The sequence below is a fragment of the Ambystoma mexicanum genome, chromosome 1q (genome assembly GCF_040938575.1).
Source record: "Ambystoma mexicanum isolate Mex_15411 chromosome 1q, UKY_AmexF1_1, whole genome shotgun sequence".
NCBI classification, from domain to species: domain Eukaryota; kingdom Metazoa; phylum Chordata; class Amphibia; order Caudata; family Ambystomatidae; genus Ambystoma; species Ambystoma mexicanum.
In genome coordinates this window covers 804,526,076-804,543,241 of record NC_090922.1, presented here as the reverse complement: position 1 = coordinate 804,543,241, position 17,166 = coordinate 804,526,076, and the positions used below count along the sequence as shown (strand labels likewise).

At 48.4% G+C, this 17,166-nt stretch overlaps 1 protein-coding gene across 1 annotated transcript in view; it reads left to right on the top strand.

The window, feature by feature from the left end:
- The window catches only part of LAMC1 (laminin subunit gamma 1), a 922,342-nt gene that overhangs the window by 458,067 nt on the left and 447,109 nt on the right, over positions 1 to 17,166 (top strand). Inside the window, exon 7 of the mRNA XM_069641408.1 lies at positions 2,152 to 2,250. Within this exon, the coding sequence (XP_069497509.1) occupies positions 2,152 to 2,250 (99 nt within the window). The remainder of the gene's footprint in view (positions 1 to 2,151; positions 2,251 to 17,166) is intronic.

The window sequence follows — 17,166 nt, the reverse complement described above, 5'->3', positions numbered from 1 at the left end:
AGTTGATTGTAGACATCCATTTGAGATCTGGAAATTAAACTGGGACCGATTGCCATCTGATAAGGGTGTTAAAGCCTTGGCTTTTTTGATTAATTGATAAAATGTGGGTAATTCTATCTCTCCAAGAGTAATCTGCTGACTGGATTCCCCTTTCATAAACTCCATGCCAAAAGCATACAGAGCAAGTTCAGAGGTCAGTTACCTGTTTCACAGGTGCAGTAACCGCCAAATCTCTGTAGTGCAGGTGCTGCATTTAAGATATGCCCCACCTGTACCAAAACTCTGATGGTCATAAGCAGCCATGATGGTGGCAGGGTGAACTCTAAAATAGAGCTATACCACTTTAAGGCCTGGTGCATGGCTATATGCATAATTATTGGAGCAACATCTAATTTATCATAGGTCCGCTCCTGCGAATCAGCTCAGCTGTGGAAGGTGATGTGTATTCTGGCCAGACAGGCTGAGCCTGCCAAATGACAGGACCTGAATGGCCATGCCTTTTCTTTGATTTCTTTGTGAGGGCAGGTAACAACCTCTACCAGAGACAGCTGCACAACAAGCAACTGTCCTGGGACCAGGCATAAAATGAACACACCCATTCAAAGTGAGTAGCCTCACACCAGCTTGCTGCATTTCTAAAGACTTTTGATCCTAGTGAGAGTAGCAGGGTTAGAGTAATCAGGAGGGCTCTGCACAGTGTAGGGTTACTTCCATCTAGTTTCTTTCTGCTTCTCTTTCCTGTCCCCTCTACTTCCTCTAGAGCAAAGCACTTTGGGTGTCATGTCAGAAGGGCCAACTCCACTTCTTTCAAGAACAGGGATTGGACATCTAAGGCTGGCTACCTTTACACCAATCACCTGCAGGCGTTTCTCTTTAAAAAAAAAATAGGTCTGTCACCACTTGGTATCCACATTTTAGATTCCACCCTTTCAAAAAGCTTTCATTGGAACTCTGTTGGGAGAGTTGATCTTTCCAAAGTCCTCCGACAGAGGTAAAGACTGACTGTCCTCTGACATCCCCTGAAACCAATGGGGCTGACTGCTGTTGGCACAAGCACCTGCCTCTGCAGTACCCAGGATCTCCCTGTATTGAAGGACCCCTCCAGTTGTGTGCCAGCTTCCCCCATGTTTGGGAGCAGGAGAAAAGGACTCCTCTTGCCGCTTAGCCCCCCAGATTGGGACTCTACGCACCCTGAGAGCTGAGCCAGCTGTGATAACAATAATTTGCCATTGAACTGCTTGGAGCAGTGTTTTCAAGAACCGTTCAACACTTTCGACCATCCAGGACCCTCCGGTGCTGCCTTTTGCACTCTCCCTATCCTCAAATGGCTCACGCAACAAATTCTGGTTCGGCTATGCCGAACCACCAAGAACTGCTAAAAGGTACTGTTGTCTATGAACCGCCACCTTGGTCCAGTTCTGGGCCCTCTAGACTGGATAGGGCACACATTCCTTTTGTGCATCCAAGAAACATATCCTTTTTGAAGAAAATTGTGTTTGTTTCCTGCCTTTAGTTGCCCATATTAACTAAAGAGTGCTGCATTCTGCTATGCTTCCATATTCTGTTCTTTCCTCATGGGTGGGTATTGTGCAGTGCTTTTGTATTTAGTTATTTAGCCAATGGTGTGTTTTTATTAAGGTATCAAATTTTTATAGTAAATTGATTTGACATTCCCTTTATTTTGGACTGTTATGCTTTGCTGTTTGGGTCGCTTCTGAATCCCATTCACACCCCTCCTAAAAGCATAGCCTTCCCTCGGCCCACGTTTTCACAAAAGGTGAAGGAGGTTTATCTCTTAACTTTGCCTGTTTTACCTTTATGATTGTGTTGGTTCTTGGTTTGTATAAATGTGAGGGTTGAGTGGGCATTTTCGCCACTACTCATCCTTGTACTCTTGCAGAGCAGTCTACAATTAGTAACAGAACCCTTAGAGCAATTTTCAGCTTTGTTAATGGATGCAACACTTTTCAATGCACTGTCCTATCGAAGTAAACAGTCTTGCCTGTGTTAACTTGGTTTGTCCAAACCAAAGACTGCTTGATTTCACCACGTTAATCTTGTTGGCTGTTTCAGTTTTCCTCCTTGGAACACAACCTAAACTAGCGCTTAGTTTTTTACGTTCCTCATTGTCTTATCTTCCTTTTTCTGTAGGATGTGCTCCTGTAATCCAGCTGGCAGTACTGATGAATGCAATGTGGATACTGGGCGCTGCAACTGTAAGGATAACGTGGAGGGCTTCAGCTGTGAGAGGTCAGTATTCTTCTGGCGTATTTGTATGTTTTTGACGGAGTGCCCCTTTTATTGGCAGCAATCGGACTTTGGTCTGGTGCCTATCAATACATAACAGTCCTTATTCATCATTTGCTCCAATTTAATGGAGATCTGGTTCAAAATGTACTGTGTTCTTGGAGAGTGAAGAAAAGTGTGGCCCATTGTAGTCACCTCAATATCCATTCCACTAGTAGGCCAGGCACCATGTGCTCACTTTTTAAAGTATCTGTCAACGTCTGACATTTCAGTCCTTCAGAAGATTAGCCTATGTATTTTATCACAATAAGTTTGAGCCCCTTCAGTAGTCCTAACACTGTATTTAGGGTCGCAACCAATATTTGGAGGCCATGACACCACTAGCAAACCACTTTTTTAATTGCATTTTGCTTTTACAAATTGCCCAAAGTTTTCCGTCATGAGGTCTGGCATGGATTCGCATCCTCATGAACATTCCCCGTCAGGCCGGGTATCCTCTGTAAAAGAAAGTTTCACTTTCACTTACAAACTGTATTTCTCCTCTCCCCTGCTGATCTCCTGGCTGAATCTGAAACTGCACTGGTTACCTGGCTACCCTCTGATCTCTGGCCCAGGCCCAGGCCCCCTCCCTGCCAGTAGCACACCTGCACTGCCCCCTGGCAACCCTTGCACTTGGGGACTGTTTCTGCATCTCTACAGCCCCTACTAGCACTTGACCCCTGATGTCTGCTCTTACCCTTGCCACCAGCTGTCCACACTTTTATTGTCTTTATTTATTTTACTGTTCTCCTATGTACTGCACTGCCCCCTCCCCCCTGCAGTTTCCCCCTTACCCTCCCCCCTGCACTTGCACAATCTCAATGTCACCTGGCCTAATAGGATCGCTGTCTATCTTCCCACCGTTTCTCCTCCCTTGCCTCGTCGCGCCTTAAAACACTTGTGTATAGGCGCGTTTTATATGCCATATATCGCTCTTTAAGTAGCATGAACATAGTGCTAAGGCTGCAGTAAGGAGAAGGGGTGTACTGTTTAGTGCAGGTAACAGAAATGGTGAATGAAATGACATACAAAGTTAAATACAAAAATACTTCCAATTTATTATAGTACTAGACTAAAGCACACTTTATTCCAAGGTATGTAAACATAGCAGCATACATAATTAGCTCAATATATATATGTATATATGTGTATATATGTGTGTGTATATGTGTACATATGTATATATGTATATATATATCCGACAGTTGGGTAACCCAATGTGGGTTACACACTAAGTATCAAACATTTATTGAAGCATACAATGCATGGACAAAAGTAGAGTGGAACGGTCTTATACCTTTATGCACAGCCTTGCAGATAAAAGGCATTTCTATGCTTTTTGCGTATGTAAATCTTCACCACAGTAAATGTTTTCATGTGCATGGTTTGTGCGGATGGGCCATAGGTGGTCATGTAGCATCTTCGTCGTAATGCCTGCATGTGGTCCTGCAGCATCATTGACAGCTACTAGTCACGCAATCTGCACAGCAACAGACATTCAGGCACCATGATGTGGGCGGAGACCAAACAGTCCCAGCCCCCACGTCTGGCCGCACACACAGACCACCCCTTTGCCTGCGAAAGCAGCTGCTTTTCCCAGGAAAGGTCTTTACATCTGAGGCAGTTCTGGCCTTGAGAGGACAGGAAGAAGGACAAAGAACAATATGGGCAAACGACAGGCAAAAACATTGTAGTACGGCCATCTTCGAGTGCTAGCCTCTCTTAGTAGCCATTTGCGGTAATTGCAAAAGGGAATAAGTAACAAGTTCAAAACAAAGTAGGAAAATATCTGCTGCCACCAGTACATCCTGGACTCCATGTATTTGTAACCAAAATGTTACAAAAGAAAAAGATATCTGGATACATACAAAGTATCCTAAGCACACTTCAGTTTATAGTGATTTCTGCAGTTGTAAAAAATAAAGTCCAAAAAGAGACAGTGTTTCAGCACTGATAGTTTTATGGGCTGATCAGATCACAAAGCAAGTGAAGTAAAGCAGAAATAAAGATTTACTTAACTCCAAAAGTCAGGTCAGGAGTCAAACAAAGCACAAAGAAAGGGTGTCCTATGGAAGTCTATGCAGCAACAGAAATTCTTCCTTAACAGTTTACTACCTTAGGACCAACCCAGAGGTAAGTACTCAGAGTAGAAGTTTGGGCAAAAATAGCTGCAGTGTGGAGAAGTAATTCTGATAAGTAAAGGCTTCTTTCCCAATAGAAGTTTACTTGCTCCAGTGCCGAGGCGCTAACGTTGAGCCAACAACAACATCCGGGGACCAAGGAAAAGAACAAATGACCTTCCCTCGACTTTTAGGCAAGTCAAGAAGAATCTGTCAAGGAAGGTTCTGGCAACACTGATTAACTCCTGAAGGCTGATCCTGGCGGCTCGTGGAAATAATGGGTGGCAGCCCAGCCGAAACTGATACCAGCAGGGTTAACAGCTGGGTATACCCAGGGATGATCCAAGGAGCATATCAGGTGGAGTGTTGTACCCCCCTTCCAGGTGGCGGCAGCTTCCTGCACCAAGGCGTCAGACGCTGGCGTTAAAAGTCCAGAAAAGTGCGGTACAATGCCCAAAAAATGGTTCCATCATGAAAGGCTCAACACAGTGCATGAGCGTGTTGGGTAAGAATTGTTGCTGTCACACTTTGAGACTACACAACCCTTGTCCACTTGTTATTGGGTAAACCACCTTTTGGTATAGGTCTGTACTACCTACACAAGTTGGTAGTGTGACTGAGCAGCCAGCCCTATCTCAAGAGGGGTAAATGTGAGCTGTACAGCTGTACAAATGAAATCCGTAAAATTCAAGTAACACTTACACTCAAGGTTTGTTATAAATAATTTAATTAATATCCAGTTTTAAATAAGCATTCTTTAAAAAGGCAATACGTGTAAATAACAATGTAATTATACTTTAAAAGCACTTTTCAGAATTAAGTTAGTGGATAATCTATGGATAAGTTTCTTACACAGTTCCTACACCCTGAGGTGACTTCAATCACAAGGACAGTAATGGCATTTATATATAACACTAATATACTTTGCAGATTCTGAGGTTGCGCAAAAGAAAGGTTGGGGAAGGAAAAGGGTTAGACAGTTTCTCAGCATATGTGAGGAGAACCAAATCTTCCAATTAAATCTAGATGCACCTTTCCCAGCAGTGACCGTATTCAACAAGCTATTACCTATGAGGGACAAACAGTTTCAACGTCAATGAAATAGAAAAGTCTTCAGGGAGCTAGTACAGCCAAAGTCATTTGGGACAGAGTCTATGGATCTGATGCACTCCTTATATCATAGTCTTGCACAAAGAGAGTTTGTTAGAAAAAAATCACTTTTAGGGTCACAAACTGTTATGCCTGTGAAAAGAGTTGAAATCAACTCGTGAAAAGTAAGCCAATGCAATTCCCAACTGAGAAGAGCGCGGCTAAAATGCAATAAGGTAAGTACCCCAAGCCTGAACAGTACCTCTGGTTTGAAGAAGAGTGGTCCAGCTGGATTCTGACTTGCTACAGCGATGTAGACCCTTGTTCCTGAGCCTCAGTCGTGGGGACAAGAGGGAGGACGTTTGGAGGGCTCCTGCAGTGTTACGTGGGAGGTCGTCAGCAGCTGAGGGCTCTTTTCGGTTCAGACACACTTTGTGGTTTCAGCGCTCCCCAAACAGCACCGTTGCGAATCTTGGACACCGGTTGGACTCTCTACACTCCCTCGGTCCTGCACTCTGGTGAGGGGACTCTGGATCTGGAGGTCCTGCTTCTGGAGGGTCCTTGGGAGACTCCCGGGGCTTCTAGCCGGATTCCTTCCGCAGCAGACGTTGCACTCTACTACGGACACTTGATCCCTGACATTAGGCTTCCGATGCAGTGGAGAGGCACAGCAAGTCGGGGATGGTGGTCCAGTGGAGTTCGTCTCTGGGTTAGGTGGGCCCACTAACCCAAGGGGAGAAGTTGTCTGTCCGGAGCTTCTCTGTCAAGCTGAAAAAGGAGTTCACCACAGCAGCAGGGCTTCACCGGGCAATTCAAAGGTCCAGGAGGTTAAGCTTTGTTCACGGTTTCTTTGTCTGATGTTTCTCCCAGTGGTCGACTCTGCTTGTACTCCCAAGTCCCTCGCATTTTAAGCAGATTTCTTTCATTCATGCACAGCCTAGGCTATCAAATCACACAGCAGATTGGCTGTCCTAAAAGGACAGCCAGCCAGCCAATCGGAACTAGTTGCATTCAGGCATTCCTAGAGACAAAGGACAGGGGAGTTTCGGGACCCTCTCTCACATCCTGTCCTTCCAGACACACTGGAGCCAGAGGCTGGCTTCAGGGCTGAAGCCCGCCAAAGGCAAGACAAACAAAGGTCTCAAACCTGTTGATGCACAGAGTAAAACCCAAGGAAGAGCTCACAAACAGAAAATGGTGAATAAAAGAAGACTGTGGACGTTTTGACATGGTAAGGAAGCACAATGGTAGGAAAAAGTAAACCACTGCCACAAGCCATTTAAAGTAGTGAGGGTAACATAAAAACATTACATTAGAATGTAGGATAAGGGGCCACTAGGTAATCCCCTGGCACTCCACATACGATGAGGTGTGCTGGACCTACAAAGAGAAAAGGTAAGTAAAGTCATTTTCTCTTTACTATTCTTGGGAACTGTAGCTCACACAAGAAAAGCTACTTAAACCTTATGAGAAATGTGCAGCATTTCAGTGACACCATTCAAAAAGCAGATGCCTATGCAGTTTCAGACTCTAAAAACAGTGAAAACACAAAAATCCAAATCGGGTAAAATAACAATGTGAGAAAAAGGTTTCACTCCGGGGTTAAAATTAAAAAGTCCAGCAAAAGAGCTGGGCTCTGTAAGGTTAAAGGGAATTGGCACAGAAAGGAGAATTCTCCCTAACGGAGGGAGGAAACAAGAGAATTCAGGAAGCCTGGACTGGCCTACTAGGACCAGAAAACTCAAACAAAATGCCCAAACTACTACTACCATGCAACTATAGCTAAGTGGTGAGACAATTGGTAGCAATCTGCAGGAAAACTCCTTCAGCAGATCTAGAGACTTGCTTCCTCAAGTTCCAGCACACAGCAGAAAAGAGGCAGGGACTATGCAGAACCTTCAGTGCTATCTCAAAAAGGGACTAGTTGGTCAGTAGGACTGCCACTTGGCCTAGACCACCCCCACAGCAAGTGAGAGCCCAATTACCTATACTGGTCCAATCTATACTAGTTAGAACCAATATGAAGGCTCCCATGGTGGCTCACCTTTGCACATGTTTTAAAGTTGAGAAATGATGAAAGTAAAGTTTTTGGGGAAACCCTCTCCCAATCCAACCACCTTGGGGGGAAGCCCAGGAGAGGATCTTTGACCAAAATCCACTGATCACCGTCAGGCATGGGATAGACTTTGTTAAATCCTATGGAAGTGGTGGGAATAAAGGAACAGGCTTGTTTACTCGCCCCCGCCCCATACTCCGATTCACTCAGGTACCACTTTAAAAGCTCCTGAAGTCTCTGTGCCTCATACTGTGTCTTGGTCCCTTTGGAGTTGTAGGGGCACTGGTGCAGAGGCCACCTTTCACCATTCGGCTGCAAGTCTGCCTAGTCATCTGTGCCACGCTCTGGTGAGAAGGTTCCTGGCACTGGAAGACCCTGGAAATGATTTAGAATGGGTTACCACGTTGTCAACTTCCTCAAAGGATCCCCGGATATGGTGCAGGCAGAGATCAGTGTTGACCATTGCAAAGAAATTGCAGAAGTCAATCCTTGTGGCAGAAACAAAGAAGCTGGTCCCACCAAGCCCCTCTTCATGTTTGCAGAACTGCAACTGCACTGGGATTTCTCTTAAGTTACAAGTCAGTCTGTAGAGTCCAAATCAGAACTCTGGATGGCAGCTGATGCAGCAAGGTAGCCCAAAAGCATGCTGCCCAGGCCACAGGAGGCTTCTCGGACAATACCCAAGCCTTCCGTGGGCAGGATTCTCAAGTAGGGGTCGAGAGTATTTGTTGCCATTGATCCACCTGTAGCAGGCATGTGAGAGCGGGTCATGCTACTACCATCCCTGGGCCTACTTTCAGGCGAGTGCTCTCCCTGACCCTCCATGGTAGTTTTTCTCTTCCGTCTTTGCTCTTTTCTTTCACATTTTTCATCTTTTCCCCACCTTTCTATCTTCTTGTCCCCCTTTTCCTCTAGTTTTTCATCCCTCCTTTCAATTAGTTTCCCCTGAACCTGATGTTGCTCCCTCCCAGACCCATCCCTGTAGTGCTCCTGCCCACCGCCCCCCTCCCCTATAGTGCTATGGCCCTCAACCCCTGCGCGTCATTGGCCCTGCAGTGTTGCTGGCTCCCTCATTTCAGAGGGGTCCCGGGCAGCCCTCGGCGAAGGGCCAGAGGCAAAGGGCAGCTCCATACTGAGTGTTTCTGCTCCAGTTACCTGGTCCGTAGGGCCCATGACAGTCTTTCAACCTGTAGCCGGCCCATGAGGGTGGGTCCTGCTGCTTCCGGCGCCTGCTTGCAGGGGAATGCTTTCACCGACCCTCCATAGTGTCCCTCCCTCTCTCCGTCTTTGCTCTTTTCTTCCACCTTTTTCATCTCCTTACCCTTCTTTTCCACTTGCTTGCGCCGACCTGCTGCTGCTCCCTCCCTCCCAGTGCCCCAACCCTCCGCCTTCCTCCCTTGTAGTGCTCCCACCCTCAACCCCTGCCCGTGATTGGCCATGCAGTGTTGCAGGCTGCTCATTTCACAGAGGGACCCTGGGCAGCCCTCAGCGAAGGGCCAGATGCAAAGGGCAGCTCCATACTTAGCAGCTCCACTCCATATTTGCCTGTGACGACCAACGCAGACACCCTGCAGCGACTAATAAGGAAAGTGTTGTGTGGGTGGGGGGAGTACAGTCATTACAGCACTCCAGTAAAACCCAAGCACTCATTACCTAATCCCATATACATACATGCATTTAGCCTAATTGTGTAAGTTATCTTTACCTTGTTTTTAGCCCAACTGTTAGTCTGACATATTTTGCATTTACACAATTGTGTAAGGTAGCCATATTCTTGCACAGCTAACCCATTTTCTCCCCTTGCACACTGCACGTTTGTAACTTCGAGGAAGGCACAGACTCATTCCACACGCCCTGCACTCTCATTAGAATGAAGCTACCTTTAACGTCACAAATTCAAACTTTAGCTTCACACACAATTCTCAATCTCCTTAAACAAAACCCACCCCTGTCTAGTTCATAGTTTACCTCCACTGTGCCTATCCACAAACCATTACGACATGGGTGGTAAGCAGGATCTTGACCACTCTCACATAACTTTAATGGCTGAAATGCACACACGCATAATAGCAGCTCCAAAATTTGGACTCCGGTCCCTCAGAGGGCCTTCAACCAACAGCACAGTGGGACCACAATTATGGTGAAAGGCACTATACAAATGACAAAATAAATGAATGGATGGTCCAGGGGTTGACGCACTGATTAAGGCGTTCTGGAGATATGCAAAGGAACAGGGCTTCGCCAGGATGGTTGAAGACTGTTTGACTGCTACAAAAAGTCCCTGGTCCTCTGCAAGATGCTCTTCTAGGTAGGACTGTTTGCTCCAATGATGATCTGATATATGGCTGGAAACGTCCACCTTGTATCCACAATTCTAGTTGGAGAACCACCCCCCAAGACCACCAATGGTAAGCCTGTGCACCATTCAAACTGGCAGGGACTGTCCAATCATGGATGGCCTCCGACCACAACTTCTGCTGCAGCAACCGACACTCTTTGGCATGGATGTGGATTGAGAATAGACTGCCCCAGCCCCCACATGCGTCACTAAACGCACACTGCTGCTTTGCTCGGGAAAAGGCCTGCCATATATGGCAAAGACGGCCCTGAAAAAAGATGGCCAAAGGATGGGTTAACATCTGGGGGCGCAGTCGTTTTGGAGTCTAAAGGAATTAATCAGTAAAATTCACAAGTGCAAAAGTAACTCGGTAGAAGAATATCCACTGCCACCAGCCTGTCTTGGGCACAGCATGCAAGTAACCACAAAATGACAGTTCTAGGGACACACTATATCCCTACTGCACCTCACGGCAGGGTGAAAGTATAAAACTGAATTTTGCAATGGAGAACATAGTTCTCTTGAACCAATAGCAATAGGGACTGATCATTTCCCCTAAAGCCGATGAACCCGTTATGGTAAGTGGAAGTAAAAAGGCTTTAATTGCCTGCAAAAGTCAGGAACGGTACAAAACAGCGAACAGTTGTGGGATTCCTTACATGTGTATGGAGGTAAAGCATCAAAATAAATCTTTCTAATAGATACCCACAGTAAAAAATAAAACTGATGTTGGAACTGTTTTTCTATACTCTGTCCTGGTGGAAAGAAGTATAGAAGGCCAACCTATATTGTGACGGGGACAACTCTGGGAGCTGTAGCCAAACCAGTTCAAGGTAGCAGTGATGAGAGTTCTAGGCTAAGACTCAAGAGGTGGGGAGCTTGTAACGGGTCCACAATGAGTACACACAATGGGAATCACAAATGACACTTAGACAGTGTGTATAAAAATAGTTATTTATGGCCAAACACTATGAAAAATGACTACTAACTGGTAGAAGTATCCCACAACACGCATACTAAATTACATGTATACTGTCACCAGAGTAGGACATAATACAAATCAAACCCCTGTAAAAGAAAGTACAGATTAGGTTATGCACTACAGGTCCACAGAGCATTAAACCTATCTGCCAAAGTCCTTCCCCCAAGTTGTCTGGGGCCTTATGCCCAAAAGTTCAGGAAAAGTTCTGACAGTTTGTTATGCAGGAAAAAATGAAGGTAGTCTCTCTGGGGTCCAGTGAACAGTTGCAAGGGTTAGAGGACAATTTATTCTAACTAACAAAAGTGTCCCCAACTTTCGGAAGCCTTGCACGAGTAAGCAATTTCAACGCCAAAGTATAGTAAGCTTTATGAAAGTTATTCAAACTTTTAAAGGGAGTTTAGGGGCAGGTAAGAACCACTGCGATTCTTCGCAGGACTTGGCAGGTCAATGGAAGAAGGTCAGAGGTTGCTTTTCCCTCCGTCTGCCTCAGTCCTTGATTCACAGGGGTTGCAGGTTTGAGTAGATCTCCGGTTGGTGTCTTTAGCTGGTGCAAGTACTCTCAGATGAAGAATGCCGAAAAACACAATGCAGGACCCATTCAGGATTTCAGGACTGGACTCAATTCGGGAAAGCTGTTTCGTACCGTGGTCAGCACAGCAGAGTTGCAAAGGGACTCCCTTGTCGCGGTCAGACTTTCCCTCCTATCTCTGTTCCCCTTGATGCAAGAACTCCAAAATTTGCTGAGTTAAGTCTTCTAGGACAAGCTGAGGATCCCGCCCCCTTCCAGGCCTCCACGCGGAACAGCAAGGTCGTTAGCACGGTAGCCCACACTCAGAGCTGGTCAGCCACAGGATGGTCGTGGGACACTTCTGACGGCTCTTCTTCGCAGGGTAACGAGCAGATGTCTGGAATGGATGTTCCCTCCACTCCACAGTTCGTAGCTCCCTCGCAGGACTGCTGAAGATTAATAGCAAGACAGGGCTCCTCCAAGACAGCAGTAGAAGTTTGTCGCCATGCCTCCTTCATACGGGTCTCTGGTCTCTTCACAGGTCTCACAGCTGGATAGGAGTCTTGGCTCCTTCAGGTTACTCCAGGATATCTCTAGGGTGGGTGCAGGGGTCCTCTTCCTATCCCAAAAGCCAGGTATGAGCTGTCCCACTAGCAGAACTGGCCCCACACACACCCACCCCCCTCCAGTGGTCCAGGAACACTCCTGCATAACACTCAGACACACAGAAACCAGTTTGTGGATTGGGACTAGACAGTTCTGGCTCACATTCTGGCAGCAAACACACATAGCCCTCCAGTAGCCTGCCAAAAGCCTCAGATTTCCTGGGCACTGGAAGTCCATATAAGGATTTTCCTGGCCTCGCAGGCTGGGAACAAGCCTAAATAAAAGATGGCCAAAGGACAAGCGAAAGACCTTGTGGCATGGCCATGTTTGGTCACTAGCCACAGTTGGTATCCAAACACGGTAAAAGTGGTAAGGCCAAAACGAAAAGCACCAACAAATGTTAAGTCCCTGCTGTCACCAGCTTGTCCATTTAGCACATGTAGAGTAGCCAAAAATCCTTTGAGCGTTGGTTTAGGGCAAAAACAAGTGTACTGCATTGAAAGATGCATTGTACAATGATAAAAGTTACAAGTAGTAACCTAAGTAACAAGACTAAAGGGAACAATCTTTCTCAGAACTGACAGCCTGAAGGACATTTCAGTTTCCCCATAACTGATGGGCAAAAGGCTTCACTGCACTGTAAAAAGTACAGTTCAGGATCAAAAATAAAAGCAAAAAGAATTGGGTCTGAGTTAGGAGGATTTTTTTTTTAGAAATGTGCTAATTCTTCTCTACCTTAGAGACCCCCAGCCCTTTTGTTGGACTCTGGGACTTTTCATTTTTACCTGGATAGTGCAAGACCCTTTTTCACACTCTCATGTACTTTTATGTAATTTGAACTGTTTTTTTTGGTTTTTGGTATATATATATAGAATATCCAGGGAAGAGTGCGTGGAATTACATGGCCGAAGCCAAACCCAGGAGCGCTGGTGAAATCGGCCTGTTCCCGTCAACACGGAAAAGGGGACTGAGGAGTGGTGCCGGTGGGCGGAGTGAGGCGAGCGCATGCTCCCAGAGCCACGCCCCACATGCCTATAAAATTTAAATGGGAAGAAGATTTTTCTTGTGAAGGGCAAAGCTGTAAGCAACTCTGCAAAGGGCAGCCAATGCAAGTCTCCAGGGACAGAAAGCAAGCTACACACAATAGGAAAGTACCCCTAGTTACACATTACCTTGAGTCTGAAGAAAAGGTTCTAGCTGGATTCTTCTGTTCCTGTTGTCCTGCAGATCCTGTATATATATTCGCCGACTCCAAGGATGAGCCTCAGAGGGTTCTGCATCGTATGGATGTCGGATGCGCTCTTAAGTACTAGCTGAACAGGACCAAGGAATTCTGCAGATAGGATGCCCTTTTTGTCACCTTTGGTGGTTCAAGACCAGGTTATCAGACTTCCAAGGCCTCCATCTCAAGATTGATTGTTGCGGCCATCAAAGAGGCCTATGAGGGGCAGCGCAGGCCAGTTCTTCCGGTCTTCGCAAGGGACGCCCATACAGTATAGAAGAAAGGGGACTATGAGTATGTTGGTCACTACAGTGAGTAACTATTTACCATTGTGCAAGACTTTTGCCCTATATTCAGGAAATGCCTCAGCTCCCCTAGACTTTGCTCAATTGACATTGGCTTTCCTGGCTCCTTGCAGACTCTTCTTACCCACTGACTTTGTGTTCATCTGTCCCTCCAAAAATGCATACATGCCTTACTTGTATAGCTGGGAAAGGGATAACCTATATTTCATTGGGGGATTGAAAAGTGCTTACCTGTCTTGAGAAACTTGTTAACCTTTGTTCTCCAGCATGGGGTCTGGCTTGGATTCACATGCTCATGAATATTCCTCGTCAGGCTGGGAATCCTCGGTAAAGAAAAAATCAGTTTGTTTCGTTTCTGAACGGTCTTTCTATTAGTAACCAATCACTGGTCGCTGGGTCATACTGCCCCCAGCCAATGACTGCCCTCTACCTAAGCCCCTCCTCTGGCAGCCATCTTCTGATTTTTATCGCACGTTCAAGTGTTGGGAGTCCTTGTGCTATAGCTCTCGGGCTTTTACTGCGTTTTGAGATTTTTCAGAGTTTAATCTCATTTTTTCGGTCAGTCGATCCTCAAGCTCTACCGTTTCTACTTCTGATCAATGGGGACCCGTTTTGGAATTTTCTACACCCCTCAAGGGTGAAGCTTTCGTCGAGTTACGCTTCTTGGAGGATTCCAGAAGACCTTGAGGCCTACCCCGTGGACATGGTCCAGGACAAAGGAAGCTCGGTGCCCGGATCCAAGCTGTTCAGTAACTGCCCTGGATGCGGATTGCAGAATGCGTTCAAGGAGGACGAGCATTCTAGATGCCTCTACTGCCATCAACCATGAGCCAATGCTCTGGGAAGAGAAAATTGGAGAACCCGTGTAAGCTTCTGGAGAAGCCCGGTCGATGCCGACACACAGCTGAGGGGGAGCGAAGTGGTGACCCCCCCCCCCCCCCCAAAGTGAGGGCCTCAAGCGCGCCTAAAGTTGTGTAGGCCTTGATTCACCTGGGTAATGCCTCTATTGAGGGAGTCGTGGCGGCCCTGGCAAAAGCCTGTGGAGGCTCCCCCAGTGGAGGCGACCTCAGGGCCCAGAGTTTCCCTGCCACAGCGGAGGGAATCCTCTTTTCAGGCTATCGATAAGACCCCCCCCCCCCCCCCCCCCCCCCCCCCGAGAACACCGGTGGAAAAAGAGGGGGGGGGGCGGTGGCCATCATGGACACAGCTGGAGTCGTGAAGATCCTCAACAAGAAGTTCGAGGAGGTCTGGTCCCACGGGAGGGATCCCGACGAGGCGGACGAAGAGAGCGACGGTAGTGCCAACGAGGTTCCCATGGAGGTGGAGGATTCCACTCCCCAACAGTCGCGCCCGTCTTCGCCGGTACCCGAGTCACGGGACAACTCGGGAGCCATCTTAATGGCGATCCAGGCCTTATGTACGGAGAGGAGGACGCGGTTGCCCTTACCCCCAACGGATGATCCAGCGGAGCCTGGCTCATCGGGGAGCCCTCCAAACAAGCGGAGGAGAGTTCACCGCCCCGCTCTTCCAGCCTTTGCGGCCCTCACAGCCTTAATCTCCTTCCCCTGATCCTATGGAGGACACGGGTACAGAGACGGCCACGACGGGGATGAATGACGACTCTGGTAACGACGGGATGGGCCTTCCATCACCACCCCCTTGGGCCTTCACGTCCGACAAAATTGTCTCCTTTCACGCCATGATTGCCAGGGCATCCGAGCTCTTCGAGCTCCGCCCCGAAGAACAGAAGAAGGAAGGTTTCCTCTGTCAACGGCGTGAGGTTGTCTCGCCGGCGGCCAAGAAGGCGACGGGGGCTACATGTTAGACTTAAACCTCCCCCCGGACAGCGAGGGGAAGAAACTGGACACCATGGGGCGACAGGGTCATCTCGTCAGCGGCGACAACGATTAAAGTGGCCAACGCCCTAGCGATTGTGTCCCGCTACGACAGTGAGCTTTGGTTTAAGATGGCTCCTCTGCTGGACTTCCTCCCGGACGACAAGAGGGCGGAGGCCCTGGAGATCCTGCAGGAAGGCGAGGTGGTGTCTGACCACACCATAACGGTGGCCACGGACATTGCCGACACCGGTTTCTGTCAGGCAACAGTGTTTGTCTTCAACGGGTGTGGTTGTCTCAAGGCGACCGCTTTCCGCCAGGACGTGCAAACCAGAGTTTTGGACATGCCCTTCGACGGGAATAACCTGTTTGGCAAGACAGTGGACGAATCACTGCAGGCCATCAAGGCCGACACGGAGACGGCCCGGGCCTTGGGGATTTTGCAACAACGGCCGCCCTTTCGGAACGCCAGAGGCAAGCAAGGCGCCTCCAAAGGATTCGGCGGCAGCTCCTCGACGTACCGCCAGGCGGCCCTCTCCTCTTTGTAGGAGGCCTACAGAGGACGCGGCAAGTCCGGAGGATCTCGTCGTCGCACAGGAGACCAAGGCCAAGCAGGACTGAACCGGCCGTAGCGTCGAGCTCTCATCTGAGCACCCTGGTGGGAGGCCGGCTGGCGAAGTTCGTCAGCGTGTGGGAGTCAATCTCCACCGACCAGTGGGTGCTAGATGCCCTGGACCACGGGCACACAAGTTTTTTAAAGAAGTGCCCCCGCATTCCACCCGTGGCCAGGAAGGAAAACCATGTCCCACAACTGCTGCTGGAAGTAGGGGCGATGCTGAAGAAAGGAGCCATCGAGCTCGTCCAGAGTGTACTCTCGATACTCCCTTGTAAGGAAGAAGACCGGCGGTTGGCGATCCATCCTGGACCTTCGTCGTTTAAACAAGTACATCAAGGCCCAGAAGTTCTGGATGGTCACCCTCCAGCATGTGCTGGGGCAGCTGGAGGAAGGCGACTTCCCATCGTCGCTGGACTTGGAGGACGCCTACTTTCACATCCCCATTCTAAAAGTACATCGAAAGTTTCTCAGATTCGTAGTCCAAGGACGGCATTACCAATTCAAGGCCCTTCCTTGCCGACTGAAGTCGGCGCCCAGGGTATTCACCAAGTGCCTAGCACCAGTGGCAGTGCGGCTGCGCCTGCAGAGGATCCACGTCTACCCCTACCTGGACGATTGGCTCATCCGAGCAAAGACAAGAGATCTCGCCGTCGGGCACACAGCGAAGACCGTCCAACTGCTCACGGATCTGGGATTCTGTCAACTTCGCCAAGTCCCACCTGGTTCCGTTGCAGGTCGCACTGTTTCTGGGAGCCAAGCTTGACACGGTAGCGTGACTGGCCTTGCCGTCGGGAGGAAAGGACAAAGGCCATCATGGGAAAGGTGCAGCGGCTGTTGACCATGGACGTGGCCAGGGTGAGGTCCATCAAGTCCCTTCTCGGCATGATGTCCTTGTGCATCTTTCTAGTGCGCCTGTGCAGACTGTGGATGCGGCCACTGCAAGAGTTCCTCGACGCCCGTTGGATGCAAGCGGCGGGCAGCTTCGAAGACGGGATCTCGCTCAACGAGACCTTCCGCCAAGTGATCCGGTGGTGGGGCACCCGCGCGAATCTGGTGGCGGGTATGGACTTCCAGACCCCGGCACATCAGGAGATGGTAGCGATGGACGCCTCCCTGGAGGGATGGGGAGCGCACACCAGAGATCTCCACGCAAGAGGCCTTTGGCTCCCGGAGGAGAGGTCACTCCACATCAACGTACTGGAG